General features: G+C 36.7%; 2 protein-coding genes and 1 pseudogene across 3 annotated transcripts; 2 read left to right on the top strand and 1 right to left on the bottom strand.

Annotated features, from left to right (window-relative positions):
• The first annotated feature begins 2,618 nt into the window (after positions 1-2,618).
• Positions 2,619-7,338, top strand: LOC143731467 (cytochrome P450 2J2-like). Its single transcript, XM_077222442.1, has 9 exons — positions 2,619-3,073; positions 5,001-5,163; positions 5,254-5,403; positions 5,496-5,656; positions 5,735-5,911; positions 6,035-6,176; positions 6,262-6,449; positions 6,573-6,714; positions 6,819-7,338. Exons 1-9 carry the CDS (start codon positions 2,873-2,875, stop codon positions 6,992-6,994), a joined length of 1,500 nt encoding a protein of 499 aa, XP_077078557.1. The 5' UTR covers positions 2,619-2,872; the 3' UTR covers positions 6,995-7,338.
• Positions 7,339-8,431: 1,093 nt separating this feature from the next.
• LOC143731465 (E3 ubiquitin/ISG15 ligase TRIM25-like) lies at positions 8,432-11,388 on the bottom strand (annotated as a pseudogene). The gene is made up of 6 exons (XR_013200763.1): positions 10,657-11,388; positions 10,360-10,454; positions 9,937-10,170; positions 9,693-9,852; positions 9,375-9,434; positions 8,432-8,974 (listed from the first exon to the last, which is right to left on the bottom strand). The product of XR_013200763.1 is annotated as an E3 ubiquitin/ISG15 ligase TRIM25-like (transcript).
• A 5,000-nt stretch (positions 11,389-16,388) lies between these two features.
• Positions 16,389-18,762, top strand: apom (apolipoprotein M). Its single transcript, XM_077222447.1, has 6 exons — positions 16,389-16,582; positions 17,251-17,390; positions 17,566-17,639; positions 18,089-18,196; positions 18,448-18,546; positions 18,693-18,762. Exons 1-6 carry the CDS (start codon positions 16,454-16,456, stop codon positions 18,719-18,721), a joined length of 579 nt encoding a protein of 192 aa, XP_077078562.1. The 5' UTR covers positions 16,389-16,453; the 3' UTR covers positions 18,722-18,762.
• Positions 18,763-19,169: the final 407 nt, after the last annotated feature.

The raw sequence follows: 19,169 nt of genomic DNA, 5'->3' as shown, positions 1-19,169 counted from the left end.
TAAAGCAACAGGTCTGTAGTCATTCAGTCCTGGGTTTCTTTGGGATGGTGGAGCAATTGAAGCAGGAAGGGACCAGCTAAGCAGAAACAACATGAGAAAATAACGACCCATCCAACCTAATAAAGATGCATTACCAATATTCAATCATGAGAACAATGATAGTCATATGGTATGTCAATCATATTGAACACTGTCAATAAATATTTTTCTTAATCAATTCTCCCACTTTTCATAATTTATTTTATTTATTTATTTAAGAGAGTGTTACTCTAAAATTACAATTCTTAAAGTGTCACCCCCCCCCCCCCCCCACACACACTTTTTTTTTAATAGACATAAAAATTGCCAGTCTGAACTTAAATGGTTATAATTCAAGAATGCTTTGGAATATAGATGTAATAATGGTCTTGTTTTAAAGACGATATTTGGCAGATTTTTGTAGAAGGGAAATAAATTAAGAAAGTGAAAAAGAAAAAAGTTATAAAAGTTTGAGTTTATGAAAATGTAAAATGTAAAAATTTAATTATTCATATTTTATAAAAAATATATATTTTCAAAACAAGTTGGACTCTAAAACTGCAAGAAAATTAAAGCCAAATTTTAGGTTGATATCTCAAAGATTTTGATTGGGCGTAGTACCAAACTTTTTCACTAGGTGACAACCAGACTCCATTACTGCCCATATAAGGGTGCCTACATTCCATATGTGGTTTGAGTGATCTGAACCATTATTTCCACAATTTTCATACAATTTATGAAGTAGACATCCTATTCAGAAGTAGTATGGGATGTTTGGCAAATTCTGATATGAATTCAACCTCTAAATAACACATAAAAAGAAAATTTATGTACCTTTTTTATTTTTACAGTCTATGGTTATAGCTCGCTGCCACATCACAAATGGTGAATCTATTATTTTTATTTCTTAATATTTAAAACATTTTCAGACTTTTTTTTCAAAAAAAAAAATGTAATGGATGTTATCTTTTAAACTCTTGGCATGAAAACAAACTTAGGTTTCTACCATTCTTTCATGATTTGTCATGTTCATCGCTATTTCAAAATAAAGGTCTGAACACGCCGAAGCATTGAGAACTTTGTAACTGTACAGACAGTTTAATAAGAAGATACTTTATAAAGACAGTACACTTCGCGTATATAGGCAGGAGCCATCTTTGGAAAACAGTCTCAACCAGTCGAACCACGAACGCCGTGCTACGTGCTGGTCGATAGTCACAGTTCAGCTCACGTAGCACAGCGTTCGTGGTTCGACTGTTCAAGACTGTTTTCCAAAGATGGCTCCTGCCTATATACGCGAAGTGTACTGTCTTTATAAAGTATCTTCTTATTAAACTGTCTGTACACTTACAAAGTTCTCAATGCTTCGGTTTGTTTATGCGTCGGGGTTCGTGTAAATTTTAGGGTTTGTGATGTCACTAACCTGGGAGGAAGCTTGTGTAGTCCCTACCAGCCGTTTGTTGTAGTCCTTAAAAAGCCATTTCTGTAAAAGAAAATATCTCCCTTTGCATTGAATTTTGAGTGTTGTAACTTTGCAGATTTTGTTTATGGTCAAACAGCAACATTACACTATAACTAAAGTTAGAAAAGTGAAATCATAATAAACCATTCCTTTAAACTGAAAAGTTCTAGAATATATTTCTTAAGGCTGCATTTACACTGCAGGTCTTGATGCCAAATTCCGATTAGCAGACTATAAGCCTATCCGAATTTTTGACGATCTTCTTTTAAAAGTGGCCCATATCTGATATCTGCATTTACACTACACTTGGTGAAACAACCCAAGGTAGACGTTAGGGATGTTCATTTCTTTTTTTCCCCACCAAACCGACGCCTGTTACCCGATATAAACAGCTAACTGACAAGATGATAAATTATAATTGAATTATGTTATGTTAAATGCCATGTTAAATTATAATTTAATTTAATTAGAACGGGGAAATCTGGATCTGTGACCCATTAAAATTAACAAAATTAGTTGTCTAGGGGTTTGTTTTACATGCACAAATAGCATGAACAACAAGAGGATTCATCGTCACACGCACCTAACAGAGAAAAAGGTGCTTGGGTGTTGGCTTTGTTGAATAAAATAATCATGCACATAAATGGAAATACATTAAACCATTTCTATAAACAACAAATGCTTTTCCTGGCTCTGTAACTGACTGCCCTAACTATTAAAGTTATTATATATAAGTATTTACAAGTTATAAGTATAACCTACAGACTCAAGGAAGGTTTAAAGGGATAGTTCACCCAAAAATGTAAAGAATGTTATTCACCCTAAAGTTGTTCCAACCCTGTAAAAGTTTCTTTCTTCTGTTGAACACAAAAAGGATAATTTGAAGAATGTTGGTAACAGAACAGTCGATGAGCCCCATTGGCCCAATGTTTTTCCATTTGGGAGTCATTGAGGCCTTAGGCTTGTTTAGTTGCCCATATTCTTCAAATTATCTTATTTTGTGTTCAACAGAAGAAAGAAACTCATGGGTTGGAACAACTTAAGGGTGAGAGTAAATGATGACCGAATTTTCTTTTTTGAGTGATAGAATTAACAGACCAAAACTGTAGCCATGTGAAAGTGATCTCACAAATACATCACAATAGTGGAGTTACGCAAGGAAAGGGTTGAAGGACCAATTGTTAACTGAATTCTGAAATCATGTAGAATGACATGAGATAGGCCTATGTCTACGACCTCGCACTGCTGGCTTAGAGCCAAAAGAAATCTATTTCTTTTGGAATTCGGAATTTCAAACCGCAAATGACATCTTTAGGAAACTGGGTCATTTAAACCCTGCCCACTTGGATCTGGTTCGACCCCCGCTTAAACTTAAACACAACAATCCAGGAAATGTCAGTCATGGACCTGTTGCACCTTTACGAGTGGATCGATATCAAAAGTATTTTGATATTTTCGTGTGTGTTTTTATTGCTGAGTGATTTTATCAGAAATAAAGCGCCGAAGAACTTTCCTCCTGGACCTTGGTCTTTGCCAATTATAGGAGACCTTCATCATATCGATAATAGTAAGGTTCATCTTCAGTTCGCAAAGGTAAATAAAATTCCAGTTAAATCTAACTAAAATGTATTCTTGTGTGAAAATCTGTGAATACGCAAGGGAGGAGTGACTGCAGCAAACGTCTCGTCAAAAATGACAGACGAAAATTATAGGCCTGGTTGACACTTTGTGACGCATGATGACGATAAATGAACTGTTTAAATTCAATACTGAATGATGGAAAATGAAAGAGTACGTCTCCACTATAGCGACCGGAATATGTGTTCGGTTTTGTTGACGGGGGGGGGCGTGGGGGGGATGAACGACTGAAAACTCTGAAATTATCGTACATTATGGGATTTTTTTCATTATTGATCTTACATCGTACAGAGGTCAAATTTATCGTAGCTACAAATACGATCATTATCGTACATCTGGCAACATAAGCATCCCGTAGGTTCTGTTTTCCCCATAGTTATATAAGGCAATTGGCAAATGAACGCATGCAAAGGGTGCTATGTTCACAGGGTCAGAGTCAGAGAAGATCAAGGCCCTGTCCCAAATGGCGCACTTCATTTCGGTATCGTGGACTTAAATTGGGCGTGCTCGCCGTAGTCAACGAGTCCGTAGGTCCCATTCATCCTTTTAACGCTCTGAAGTGTGCTCAGCAGCAATTTCTTCCGCGAAGCCCGCATGGATGCAGGCTCCCCTTTAAGTAGCCTACCTAGGAATCCTTGCGAAAGGCCAATCAGACAACGGATGGGAGGAGATTTCGCTCACGGACAATTGTTAACATGGCTGAGAAGAAAATATTTAAGTGTATCATTACGGTTTTTATGGTGTACATTTTGCCAGTTATTACCTACAGTTTACACAAACATTATGGTCATCGACCAGTGCTTGATGAATAATACGATCGCATCAGGCTTTGCTGAGTCATATGTAAACGTACTATGAATATTTAAGCCTGTAAATTCATTATGTGTTAAAATTGTAATCTTAGTTCAAATGGAACATTATGTATTATTATGTACAATACATCATTTAAATAAGCATAATATTGTCTAATGCCCGGGTGGCATACACAATATCAAAATATAGAACTGTAAAAGCAGGCTGTGTAGTTGACAAGAAGATAAGATTTGGGAAAAGAAAAGAAATCCTGTTCTCGATCGCTGCTAAATAGTATAATAGTTTTATATGATATTTGTGATTTTTTATCTAATAAAGGGACTGATGAGATGACCTTTCAGTTTATTGTGCTCCGTATGCAGAGGGATAAGGCTCGATCAAGGAATCGAAGGAAAGCTTATTTTTACATTGGAATACTTGATCACCCGAGCATCACTTCACCGTGTCATCAGCAGTGCTCAAAGGATCTGCCCTTATGTTGGTGAATTTTGGAGGTCCTTCTAAATGGCTGAGCTTGATTGGTTTCCGGGTCATAGGATGGAGGACGGAGGAAACGAGAAAGGATATTGAGAAGCACCCCAGGACTGCTGTGAGCACCACTTGATCCCTGACCCTGCGAACATGGCACTCTTTGTCGTGCGTTCTTAGAGGAATATCCCAAACATGTAAAAGTTATAACAGTATGAATGCATGGATCATGAAAAATTGGATCATCATTAATTTCTAAAATAGTAGATAATACTTCAGTATACTCATTATTATTTCAGAAGTTCAAGTTCTGACAACATTATTTTCTGCTAGTCAGGCTTGGAATGTTACAGTCTGGCTAAAACTAGTTAAACCAGCTAGCCAGGGTTTAAACAAATACATCTTAAATTAATAAACATAACAATGTTGAAAAATGTGTCTAAAGTGTCTAATATAATTTGTCGTTTATCTTCAATTTGTTGTTTTCAAAAATGACATCATTGTAGTCTGTTTAAACATGCTAAAATTAAGAAAAAATTACAAACCATTGTAACCTAGTATTATTTGTAAGATATGTTGATTTCCAAATCACATTTTACAGTTTGCAGAAAAATATGGCAAGATTTTCAGCATTAAAATTCTTGGACCAAGAATTGTTGTGTTGGATGGATATAAACTAGTGAAGGAGGTCTATACACAACAGGGTGATAACCTCGCTGATCGACCCTCACTACCTTTATTTCATGACATCATTGGAGACAGAGGTCAGTTTAATATCAGAATGTTAAATTTGTGGTTTAACATATTCCCATAAATTGTTCGTAATCTATTAACTCGGTTTGTTTTGTGTACAGGTTTAATTGTTGCCAATGGCTATAAATGGAAGCATCAGAGGAGATTTGCACTCTCAACTCTTCGAAACTTCGGATTGGGAAAGAAAAGTTTAGAGCCATCCATCAGTCTCGAGTGTCGCTTTCTGAATGAAGCCATTTCAAATGAACAAGGTAACTATTTACTGATGTATGTTGACTTAAAATAATGTGACAATTGCATTTTAAATTGTAAACAGTGTGATTTACAACAACTACTGTTCCAGGTCGACCATTTGACCCTCGCTTTCTGCTGAACAATGCGGTCTCAAATGTGATCTGTGTCCTTGTGTTTGGTAATCGATTTGAATACAGTGACCATGGCTTCCAGTCTCTGTTAAAGAACATCAGTGAAGCCATTTATCTGGAAGGAGGGGTCTTTGCTCAAGTAAACAGTTTTCTCATTTTACCAAGTTAACTTTGCTTTCTTTCACTGCTAATCTACTTTTTGTTTTCATTTCTTTAGCTTTATAATATGCTCCCATGGCTCATGCGGCGACTGCCTGGGCCGCACAAGAAAATTATTGCTCTGTGGAAAGAAGTGATTGCTTTTGTTCGAGAGAAGGTGAATGTACACAGAGCAGATTATGATCCATCAAATCCTCGAGACTACATTGACTGCTTTCTTGCTGAGATTGAAAAAGTAAGACACTTTTTAGGGGGAGGGGGCGGGGGGGCATCAGTAAGTGAGCTGATACATGAATGCTCTGGTAATAATGATGCATATGGCTATTGAATTTAAATGCCTCTCATTCATGTTGTTTAGCATAAGGATGACACAGCCGCTGGGTTTGATGAGGAGAACTTGTGCATCTGTACTCTAGATCTGTTTGTAGCAGGAACTGAGACCACCGCTACCACTCTGTACTGGGGTCTTCTCTACATGATAAAATATCCTGAGATACAGGGTGAGAGCTTACTGTGAGAAATGACATTCATATGGACATTAAAAGTAATACGTACTCACACTCTCTCTAAATTTGGTATCTTCAGCCAAAGTTCAGGAGGAGATTGATCGTGTTGTGGGAGAGTCACGGCAGCCATCTTTATCAGACAAGGACAGTATGCCCTACATCAATGCTGTCATTCATGAGATACAAAGGATTGGAAATATTATCCCAATAAATGTGGTCCGGGCTACTGTGGAAGATACTCAGATTGGGAAATACTCTATCCCAAAGGTGCATGGCCCTAGTAATGTTTAAAGTATTGAGAATGTGAACTTGAGCAGAACCTATTAGTTTAAGCACATTAAGAATAGTTTGTATAATTTTACTCTTGTTAAGCCTCTTGTGGTTCTGTAGGGCACAATAGTGACCGGCAGTTTGACATCAGTGCTATTTGATGAGTCCGAGTGGGAGACGCCACACTCTTTTAACCCGAGTCACTTCCTGGATGATGAGGGCAATTTCAGGAAGAGAGATGCCTTTTTACCTTTTTCTCTAGGTATAGGCAAATTCTGTTTCCACAAAAGTAGTCCAAATATATATACATTGATAATGCTGTACAAGCCCCCATTATAATTACCCATCATCTTCTCTGATTTTCAGGAAAGAGAGTGTGTCTTGGGGAGCAACTGGCACGGATGGAGTTGTTCCTGTTTTTCTCCTCCTTGCTGCAGCGCTTCATTTTCTCTTCACCAGTGGGTGTGGAGCCCAAACTGGATTTTAAACTGGGGGCCACGCACTGTCCCCAGCCATATGAATTGTGTGCAGTACCACGCTAAAACAAGCAACACACAAGTAATTTTATACATTTCAGTAATAAAAAAATAATAATCTAGATTTTAAAATAGAACCCAATATGTGTATCTCTAAAAGTTGCTGAGTGCTTACATGATGGTCTGTTTTAGATATTTTTTGGTTGGTTGGATGCAGACTGGCTAGTTGGTTAGTTAGATGATACAAAAAATATTTACAAATAAATCACCATTGGAAATAGAGTACTACTATTATCTACTATTTTAGAAATTGTCTTTTGTTAATTTTTCATGATTCATACTGTTATAACTAAGTTTAATTGCACCTATGAGTAAAATATCAATAAAATCAATGACTTGGGGGCAGTTCATCTGTAAGTTGATGAGTTTGTTTTGTTTACTATATTTAGCTATCAAAATAGTTTACCAAAGAAATAATTTACCAAAAAAAAAGAAAAATCAAGGTGAAATACTTTTAATTTCTAAAGTATTTGAGTTTATTTTTCACACAAAGCCCTTTTTGTTGATTTTTCGAGAATAGCTACATATTTAAATAACTGTATTGTGAAATATATCATTACCGTGGATTAGTCATACCGTGAAACAGAATTTTGCTCATCCCGCCCACCCCTAGAGTGAATTACATGTGTCAGAATGGTAATGCGTTTTATGTATTGCTCACTACAACGTCGGACACATAGCGGGAATTAATATGATTAGCCTTTTTTGACTACATTATCAAACAGCTAATAATGTTTTGCTAATGTTACACGAACTATGTTCCCGTTCGCCACCTCAGTCTGCCTTCTTAAAATCAATTTTCCTTGCTTTGCTTTGAACAACTTAGAACGTCAGTGGAGAAAGGCATATAGTTCATCATGACATAGTAATATACATAATTAACCCGCTATATTGCTAATGTACCTGATTTTTTATATCAACAGAAAAAAATATACCAGGAATATACCAGGATAAGAGACACCCCTGCTTCGCAGCATAGTTGATGATATGCTAAAGCCAGCCCGCACATTGATGTGATTGGTTACAACGTAGTTTGTGACGTAGAGATCACCGGCGATTTCAAACTGCATTTTTTCACTTAAGTTTTAAGGAGAAAATACTCCGCAATGGTGTGACTTATGAATTTGCACATAGTTTGACTCAAAGCATATTAAAAACACCCTGTTCTGGTTACACACTGGGATTAATGCGTTATGGATGATGATCACATAAAACTAGGAAAAGGAAAAAAAAAGTTTATTGACTTATCACTGATGAATACGGCGTGTAGAAAGATCACATGGCCTACTATACTAGAAAAGCATTGTCTCATCACTACAGGGGTTCCACCAGCACTTGCCGAGAAATCTGGACCGTGAACAGTTTCCAATCATATCATGCCGAACCGTGTTTAAGAGGAATCGTGTTTAACCTATCCTCACATTTCTCAGAACACAATAGTGGAAAAGGTCTGTAATTATTAGGCTGGATCACAAAATCTCACTTCTGAATTATAGCAAATCAAAAAAGCAGGATAGAGAGGCTGAGTGAATGTGGTGTGGACTCTGTGAATGAGGGTCATTGTGTCAGAGACACTGTAGTAGGACAGAGTTCCTGCACTGTGATCCACATACACTCCTATTCTAGAGGAGATGGAGACTAAAGGGAGTTCAGTCAGATTGTAATTGTGACCGAATGAGCAACCGGATTCAGAGCATATTAAACACCAGGACTGATTATTACAGCCAAACTCATAGTCACCTCCCCATCCCTTCCTTTTGATGCTCTTATATGACACTGTTATATCCACCATACCACTCCACTCAACCTCCCAGTAACAGCGTCCACACACACTCTCTCTGCACAACACCTGACACAAATGAGTAAATCTGTCTGGATGATCCGGATGCCGCTGGACCTTCTTCTTGTTAGTAACCACTCTGTTCAACTCAGAGAGCCTGAGGTATTTATGGGTTGAATCTGAATTCAGAGTGAACCGCTGGTAATCTGAAAGCCAAACACATTTCAATCTATAAATCTTAGTGATAATCATTAACACAGCAAATTTTCATCAATGTAATGTTGATGATGTGCAATAATGCAATCAAGAAAATAATGCCAAAAACCATTAAAAAAAAACAGTTTTTCATTTGTTACAAATTAAGCAGTGTTATTGGGTTAACCTAAATATTACACTGATTTTACTATATTTTAGAGACTTAGATTGTATTGTCTGTAAAGTTTTTTAAAACTTAAATCTTTAGCAAGTGTACTAAATCTAAAATGTATTTTAAATATTTATTCAGAAAGAATAGTTTTTTTATTCTTTTTGATAAAACAACTGTTTTGGCTTTCTCTCCATCCTCTCTTTCTGTGTGTGCGCTCACGTTTATGAAAAAAAACTTACATTGAAGGAACTCATTCCTGCTCTCGTATTCAGGGGTGGGAATCACCTCGATGTATCTCACTGTGCAAAACAACAGACAATGTAGATCTTCAATGTAAAAATATTAAATTTCCATCCTGTATTATAATGCATTGTGTTGAAGGATAATATTGTTTTTATGATTTTTGTTATATTAAATGTTATATTGACGAGAGTAAAGGCAAATGCACTGTGTATACACAGTTTATCCCCCTGTATTTTAATGCAATGTGATGTAGGATTACATTACATTCATTATATTGACATAACTAGGAGTAAATGCATGATTCAATACTTTACCTATTCTACATAAGTTTTCATTCTGTTCTGCAAAAGTATGCTGCAATTTCTCTTGCAACTGAGAGACAAAAGTTCTTAAATCATCAAAAGAAAGACGAGAACTGACAGTGGTGCTGTGTGAGTCTGTAGATCCAGGAGGGACAGAGAGAGACTGGAAACTCTACACAGACACAAATAGAAACAGAAGGAAAATCAGTTTCCTGCTTCATAAAACACAACATTCTGTTTTTCAGATCTTTGCTACCTGGAGGAAATGGATGTGATGGTCTGTGTGTGCAAGCTGCTCCAGCTCAGTGTCTCTCTTCCTCAGATCCTCAATCTCCTGCTCCAGTCTCTTTAAGAGTCCTTCAGTTTGACTAATAAGAATCTTTTCCTGGTCTCTGATCAGCTGTGTCACCTCAGAGCGGCTTCTCTCAATGGAGCTGATCAGCTCAGTAAAGATCCTCTCACTGTCCTCCACTGCTGCCTGTGCAGAGCGCTGTTAGGACACACACAGAGACGCATTAGAACCAGTCCATTCACTCAGCTCTTACTGGTCCCTCACACAGCCTGTTCCCCACAGTGGGCTTCAGTGGGACTGAAAGAGCTCCAGCACTGGCTCCTCACGGACTGACTCCTAACTGAGTCTGAAACAGCTCTTCCAGCAGTTCTTCTGCTCTTAACTCACCTTGTGAGACTGTACAGCCTCTCTCAGCTCCTTGAGTTCCTTCTGTCTCTCCTGGACTCTCTGCTGGAAATTTATCTTGGTTCTTCCAAGTGATTCTGTTGGGGAAAAATTACAGTAACACTGTCTGACTGTCTGTTGTGGACATATGGGATTTCTTAAATCTAAATTTGAAATCTAGTTCCTATTTATCCATTCATATCTACACTGCAAAGGTGAATATATTACAATGGCACTTTTTTGGGGGTGGGGCAAATCATTAGGGAGGAAACAAGTTTATTCTTTCCTCTTGCTGCATACCTGTTTCTCAGTCCTCTCTTCAGCAGGTGATACGGTATCATGGGTTTTGTGTTCATTCGCCATACACAGCATGCACACACAGATCTGGTCAGTACGACAGAACATTTCCAGCAGTCTGTCATGTAGAGGGCAGATCATCTCCTGCAGTCTTTCAATGGCATCAGTCATTTTATGTCGCTTTCTAGAGTGAAATTCCTCGTGACGTTCAAAATGGGTCTGACAGTAAGATTCCAGGCACACCAGACAGGACTTGATGGCTTTGTTTTTGTCTCCAGTACAGACGTCACACTCCACATCTCCAGATTCAGCGTAATAGCGATCAAGTTGATCGTTTTGTAGTTTTCTCTTCCTCAGATTCTCCACCACTTCAGCCAGCATGGTGTTTTTACCTAAACAGGTCTTGTAGTGAAGGTCTGTCTGCACTGAGGGCAGCTGTAGACTCCCTTCTGATCATCCTGATCCCAGCAGCCTGTGATACAGCTCATACAGTAACTGTGTCCACAGGGAATGGTTACTGGATCCTTCAGTAGATCCAGACAGACTGAACAGTTGAACTGATCCAGAGCCACTGAAATACTGGATTCTGCCATTGTATTGTATGCCCACACAGACATAGATAAGCCTACAATAGACGAAAGACAAATACGTTTCGTTTTCCTGATCTAAAGAGTATAAGTAGTTTCCGGCTTCTGTGTTTAAGAGACATATGTAGTTCGTTGATCGAATCTGTTTTGAACAACCGTCTTCTTCTTTTATTTTCTAGCGGTTTGCAAACTTTAGGTGCATGTCCGCCACCTACTGGGAAGGAGAGTAAAGCCCAGCATAAGAAAAGGACAACTAAATCCTTCTAATCAAATCTGTATTGCAAATATTTTAACAGAATATTGTAAGACTGGAAAAACTTGAAGGACTTTAAGAGAGGGCCACTCTCTGAGAAAACAAAGGAAATTAACATTTGAACTCCCCCTCATGCACTACTGAGACGAAGGTCTTACCTCCCTCATCCTAATCTACATTTCTCTCCCCCATTCTTCATCCTGGCAGAGATCTCCCAAACTCACACAAGAATCTAAATGGTTTAATGTGAATGATTATGATCTAGTTTTATACATATTTGGTATTATTTGAAATGTCTCGGTACGACTGGTACAAATGTCTCATTCCCAAAGAAGTAAACCCAAAAGGTAATAAAGTTCTTAGGAAGTTTAGAAATATCTTCCACACCCTCCAATACTGGAGGGTGTGTCTTTGAGTTAACACCTTCGACCATTTGACTGAATGCTAATTTTCCACTGCTAGCAAATGGTGACTTACAGGTAAATTTCCACTGTGAATGATGTTTAGATTTGAAATGAGGTCTGGGTATATAATGAAACGCAGCGAGAGCTCAGGGCCTTTTCTGTATCTGAGATCGGCCCGTGAGGCTGAGAGTTGCGAGTCTCTCTGCCTCACGCATTTCTTGTCGGGTAAACTTTTCCTCTTTGTTCTAGAGCATTTGATGTTTTGCATTGACTATCCTTGAATTGATTATCAAATTATAATGATTCATTTACCTGACATATTAAATTGTGACATTTGATTATTCTAATTGACTTTGACATTATTTGCATTCAAGAGTTTAAAAGAATAGTAAAACATTCGCTCACATTTAATGATGCACAGATATCATTGAAAAACCTTTTCATTTTATGGAGTCAGATGAAACGAGTTAATACATAAGATAAAATGTATTGCATTTAACCAAAAATACTTTGCCACGAGAAAAGACAGTAACACGCAAAGACCTTCACCGCTAATTCGAATACCGCCATTGGATCGAGTTAGACGGCCTTACAATATCATACAATGGTTTCTGTGCATTCTGAAATATAATGTTGTTTACTGTTACATTAATGTCCATAATGTAATGTTAGACATTCATTTCCATATCTCAATTTTTTTCCCCACAAGCTGGTTTCTCTCTTCCCTTTATTCTCAACTGTATACAGCAATCACTTTTCCTATGATATGAAGGGAATAATTAAGTTTGGTGTCAAATATAGCCAACATAGCCTAATGTTAAAATGTTTGTTGAACTTTTTTTCCATGCTCACAACAGAGAATATAATTTTTGATGTTTGTTTACTAGTTTTTTTACTCATTTATGTATTCTGTTGTTTGAAAGTGTTTTGCAACGTTTTAGAAGAATTTAAAATAAATTCAGCCAATTCTGAGTGTAATTTTGCAGTGCTCAGGCCCTTATTTTGTTCTTTTAACAGGTTAATATTTAGCAAAAACTAAAGCAGTCAGATGAAGTACTGAAGGGAGACTGTATACACCAACACTAGAAAGTTGGTGTGAGCACAGATTTTTGTCAATACCTTTAACATATGTAATTTCACCTGAATGGCAGATGTACAACTGTTTAAAGAGTTTATGATCTTAATTAGATTTAATTAGATTATGCATTTTAGAAACACTAACTGGGTTTGTCTGTGGTCTATAGAAACAAATGGTTAATAGAGGAATTTGTGTCAACAAAATATGTTGATCCATGCAGGGGAACATGTGTTACTTGGCAAATCACGGTGACCTAGGGGCCTACTAAAATACACCGCCACTATAGACTCACTGTAAAAAATAAAAAAAGCCACCAAATACCACACTACAAAAAGATTTGTCTAAAACCCAGTAAACCCTGAGATTATTACTTATGACATTATAACAAAATATATGGATATGAGAACATGTTTGAATACAACTAAATGAACGATCTCTTAAATATTTTCTAATTCCACTAAACATTTCATTAAGTTTGATCATTTTTATTAAACGGACCTTTATGATCATTAAAAAGGTTTTTTATGCTATTGTATACTAGGTTGCTATAAGCAACTAATTTAGACGTGCAAACTGGGTGCCGGTGAAATGAGTCGTACATGCTTGGCTAGATTCCCCTCGAAGTCGTTCATCTTCGGATGCGGAGCCACACGCGCTGTTACAAAATCTGCCATGCACACCGCAAGTGAAATGGGGTCTTGAGCACCCACCCAACGCCCAGAACGCAATGACGTCATTTTTGCTTCACCGTGAAGGTGAATTCAGTTCTACTTCATGCTTGTGCGGACGCGGCGAGTATAAACCTAGCTTGAGTCTCTCCGACTCCAGTTTAAACATAAAAGGCAGGACAGTTTCTGACATTTTAGTGCTTGTCTGTATGAGGTAATCACACTCAAGCTCTTGAAGCTCCGCCCTATGTGCTGGGAGCAGCAACTCATTATCTCATTTGCATTTAAAGGGACACACGCGAAACGACGCGTTTTTACTGACTCTCAAAAAGGGGAAATTTAACATGCTGTAAAAAAATATCTGTGGGGTATTTTTGACCTAAAACTTCACATACACACTCTAGGGACAACAAAACCATCATATTTAAAAAGTATACTAATGATATATAATAAAATATTGTTTATTACTGTAAATCTATATTTTGTTATATTATGGGATCTCCTTCAATCCTTTCAGAATCTTTACTTTTAAAATAATTTTGTTGCTGTATTTTTAAATACATTTTAATGACAGTATATTTATTGAACAAAAAATAATTATTTTATCAATCAAAATAAACAGAAAAAAGTGCAAACTTTGCTAAATTGTTTGAAAAAGTAATAACTTAGACATATTACTTGCATATTTAAAAAAAAATTACATACATTATTAAAAACATATCACTTTAGCTAAAATATTTGTATCACTACTTTTGCCCCATGCTGGTGAGCCTTTTACTCTGTGTGTGGGGTAAAAAGCTCACCTTGCCACCCCATACATTTGTAAGATTTTTAAACCACATAAACCACTTTTATGATTTATTTTCACACAAAACCTTTTGCTCCAACAATGTTAAATACAAACATATAGATTTTTTCTGCAATCATTCACTAGTAGGCTACATACTTTTCTTAAGGTTTGCCTTTAGCTCCGTTGTACGTGAGAAACATGCAACAAGATGACCCAATATTATGCTTTCCCAGAGTTAAGAATGACCAGAGGTGTCAAGTCCAGGTTCAGAAAGTATAATTCCTCCTCAGTATTTTGTTCCAATCACCTGGATTTGCTAATTAGCAGTGTTTTTCAGCCAGGAGATAGAACTAATTAGTGAAATCAGCTGGCTGAGTTAATGGGTGGAATAAACATATGGCAGGACTTTTACTTTCTGACCCCTGGAATTCACACCTCTGAGAATGACTCATAATTTCAAGTCGAGTAGCCTAATAAGCATTCATGAAAGAGTTTACTCTACTCACTCTTTGTATGTGACACAAAGACATTTGAATCTTTGAATCGTCTCTTTGCTTTGAATGGTGAATGAGCGACACAGATGCATCAGCAAGAGGAACTACAAATACTAAATAATAATAATAATTTTAAAAAAGCATAAAAGGAACTTGTCGTGCAAATTCTTAATATGAATACAACCTACTAAATCTGACTTCTTCACCACGGCTATTTAAAAAAACTTCCAATTGTTCATAATAATAATTACAGTAGGCCTATCTCGAGGTAATTCCCTGAATAAATACAAGACAATACTTCCCTGAAGTAAGGTGACGGTGTCCTGTCAAGAAGCTACTATCACTATCTCAATCACACTTGAGTTGTTTCTTTTGTTGTATTTTGAGCGAAGAATGTTCAGTACTTTTATTACTACCTCAATCACACATAGATGTTCTGTTGTTGTCTTTTGAGCGTGGAATATTTCTCAGCTGCGCAGCATATACCTGACATGACTCTTTGCAGAAATGAAGTTTTATCACGGCCGGGAGATCACTGGCCCCAACAACCAAGTGAGTCTCTTGAATAGAAAGATACATGTACATTTAAATCATACAGTTGAGTAAAAATCAATATCACTCAAGTCCTCTTTACTGTGATTTGTTCTGGTGATTGGTTTGTAATGATCTAAGCTAATCAAATGACTGTCAGTTCTACTGTGTTAAGCACTTTTTGCGTAAGTATTATGGTCTTTGACCTGAGCATTCTTAGTCTGCATTTCTCTGTACATTTAATGTTGAAAATACCTACTACATAAAATATTTATATTACAAACTGCTTACAGTAAAGTCACAGTGACATCAATAGTTATTTGACCACTGTAATGTTTTTGTTTGTTTAATTTTCTGCAGCAGACAAATATCAAGCCAATTTTGTGAAAATATATTTCCACAAAATCATGTACACTTTCCACATAGACATCTAGGGAATGTATTTGTACAAACTGCTAAAGGTTAAATGTCTGCAAGGTTTGATTGCAAAGCGACAGTGACAAGGCTGCATTTTGCACTGAAGAGCAACGCAACTGTTGCTCCAAAGTTCACAAAAAAATTATACATTGAATGGAAAAATAGGACTAAAGCAGAAGTCTCCCTTTTTTTTTTAATTAATCTCATTATAGGAGAAACAGTAAGTGATCTCTTCTGTGATATTTCTTGTTTACCATCAATATTTATTTGCGAGACATTAAGAAAACTAATCCACGCTGTCACATAGTCCTTCCTTTGAATGTTTTGGCTTGTATTTTTGGGCAGGGTGCATGGGTATGGGTTCAGGACAAGGTCAGGTGTATTGAGGTACATTTGCACATTGCCCTGACAAACACAAAAACAGCCATTACCGAAATATATAACAAACAGAGAAAGGCTAACAAATCGGGGTGAAAGTCCCCTCGAGCACTGTATTAAAACATCTCCGTCTAATCATCTGTCAGTCAGAAGACATCAGCATTCGTTGTGTATCCTGTATCGTATTCATTGACGCAGCCATGCTTATGAACACATTATGGGGAGCCTTCGGCTCACTCATTGGTCTGTTTTATGCTGGGATGCAGGTCATGGTGCCATGTCTTCCTCCAGCCCCTCTCTCTACTTCTGTTTTTACTACCGGTGATGAGGTAAGAGGATTTCTAAGCTGAACAAAATCTGGTAAATATTGTGCCGTTTGTTTCAAAGGCCTCATCTTTGCCTAAATGCCTGCTTCAGTTTCCAGATGTTCTGTAAATTCATTCAAATAGAAAAAACGTTCAGTGACTGGTTACATATAAAATGTCTGAATTGTGCGTGTTGGACGCTGCATGACCTTGCAGCACAGTAATGTCACCAAAGTCAGTCTTCGCTTTGTGGCAGGTTTTTTTTCATTAACTAAAACTAAAGCTATTCAAAACATTTCTGTTAATTGAAATAAAGCTGAAATAAAATAAAATATAAATATTGATAAATGAAAATATAATAAATAAAACCTGAATAGCAATATTTTTTAAAAAGCACATAGTTAAATTACTAAAAAAAACATGAAAAGCATAAAATATAAGCTAATTCAAAATATTAATAAAACTATAATAAACCAAAATAAAAAAAACTAAAATAACACTGCTAAATGGAAGAATGTAGAGTATTTGTAATATATAGATTTGTGTGATTATTAAGAATTTGACACATGAACTGAATTTATTCATAGCCTAGTTAAGTGGCAAAAACATATTTTCATTATAGGCATATTGTAATAGCCTATTTATTGATATATATACTTCTTGTCCCAATATTTGTTGAAAATCCTGTGCAGTATATGGGCTCTTGGCATTTTGTGGCAGCAACTGTATGGGATGAAGAAGATCTTAAACCATTTAAGACCACCGACAGCTCTATGCTTCACATCCAGAAAGGCGCTAACGCAACTCTGACGGTGACAGAATCCTCTCGCGTGTGAGTGAAACACACACACACACACACACGCACGCACACACACACACACACACACACACACACACACACACACACACACACACACACACACACACACACACACACACACACTGACATATGGACTGTTCTATTACTTTTCAAGTATATTAAAATAATTTTGTTTGTATCACCACAGTGGAGATCAGTGTCAGAAAAATACTTGGACCTACTTCACTGTGTCTATGATGGATCCTTTCCTGTTTAGACATGGTAGGAACGGATGTGACGTAGCCTACAATCTGATCAGACTAAAACAATAATTCAACATTTATTATTCATGTTTAACATCACATAAAGGGTTCATGCAAGATAATCTCATGATACTTAGTTTGTAACTATTTTTGCTCGAATTTGTATGAATTCGTGCGATCTGTTCACTCTCCAGTTGCGGTTAGATAAGGGGAGGAGGACATTTATGTTCGTTCTTTAACTCTTTTCTAGAAATCGTTTAGTTTACATACGAATTCATACAAAATCACCACCTCATAAAATAAGCTAGTTAGCCTACGTTTTTTACCGTGAGATTGGGTTCAGATCAAGCTATTTCCTTCTTAGATCCTTTTATAATGTTAATCATAATTAAGTTATGCTTATTTCCAAAGATGAATCTTTTCTCATGATATACCTTTCTCCTTTAAAATGTGTCACTGTATGAGCAGATTATAATACTATTGCACTGGTCTGGGATGGCAAGTTCATAAACTGCTCTTCATGCATCATAATACTGTTCGTGGATGAAGAAGAGGAAATAAGTGCTATGTTATTTGGTCAGTATCATCTTGGATCATTGTATCCCTCCACCTATGTGATCAGATCAACATGTTAAACTGGACATTAATGAAGACAAAATGCACACATACATATAATTCAACATGCACCCACCTCTGATACCTTTTAAGTATAACCTCTAATACTGAATATGTGCCGCATGTACAGTCACCACCAATGCAAAGGGATTCAGTTACACAACTGACTTTTTATTCATAATGTCTCTCTGTTTGTCTGTCTTCCATTGCAGCTCGTAGTGAAAAAATACCAGTCGAAGTGATACAGGAGTTTAAGTCAAAAATGGAGTGTGTATATATGGAAGATTTCGTACAGGCACCTCTGCAAAAAGGTTGGCCAAAGTTTGTGTCTGACACATTTCATTCTTGACCATGTAACTTAAATATTGCAAAACAAAGGCTGGCAATCTGATGATATTATGAGCATGTTGTTCCATAGTTTATGTAAAATTTATCATACATATATCATTTATTTCAGGTCACTGTAAACTTGATGAGGCAGCTTAAAAAAAGGGGGGTAAGTGCAAACATTATGTTTCTAAACTGACTTCTGTTTTCACTGAAAATTGCACATTTTATTTACTTTGCACAATTTCTCCCTCCTAAAGGTCACGGGCGGCTGCAGAGATCTTCATAGTCCAGATCAACAATAAATTACTGCTTTGATGGACATTAGGATTCACTGTTGCGGGTTTAGTGACTGATATTAATTGCATTTTCTGATTTGATATATTTTTCTGAATGAGATTTCTTCAAAATAAATTAAATCAATATGTCAATGAAACAGTTTGTGTTTTGAGTTGTAAAAAAAAAAAAAACTGATTATTGGTATTAAAATTCATAATTGTGATTTAGATTCATGAAAAAACATCATCTAATCTTATCCCAAACATCACTTTACCCCCCTTACTTCGGAGTCATTTTTCCTAACCCGGGTTAATTTCTCATCCTGCAA

This window comes from Siphateles boraxobius, unplaced genomic scaffold (genome assembly GCF_051911475.1).
Source record: "Siphateles boraxobius isolate OS27281-9 unplaced genomic scaffold, OSU_SipBor_1 86, whole genome shotgun sequence".
Taxonomy (NCBI): domain Eukaryota; kingdom Metazoa; phylum Chordata; class Actinopteri; order Cypriniformes; family Leuciscidae; genus Siphateles; species Siphateles boraxobius.
This window is presented reverse-complemented; position numbering and strand designations above follow the sequence as displayed.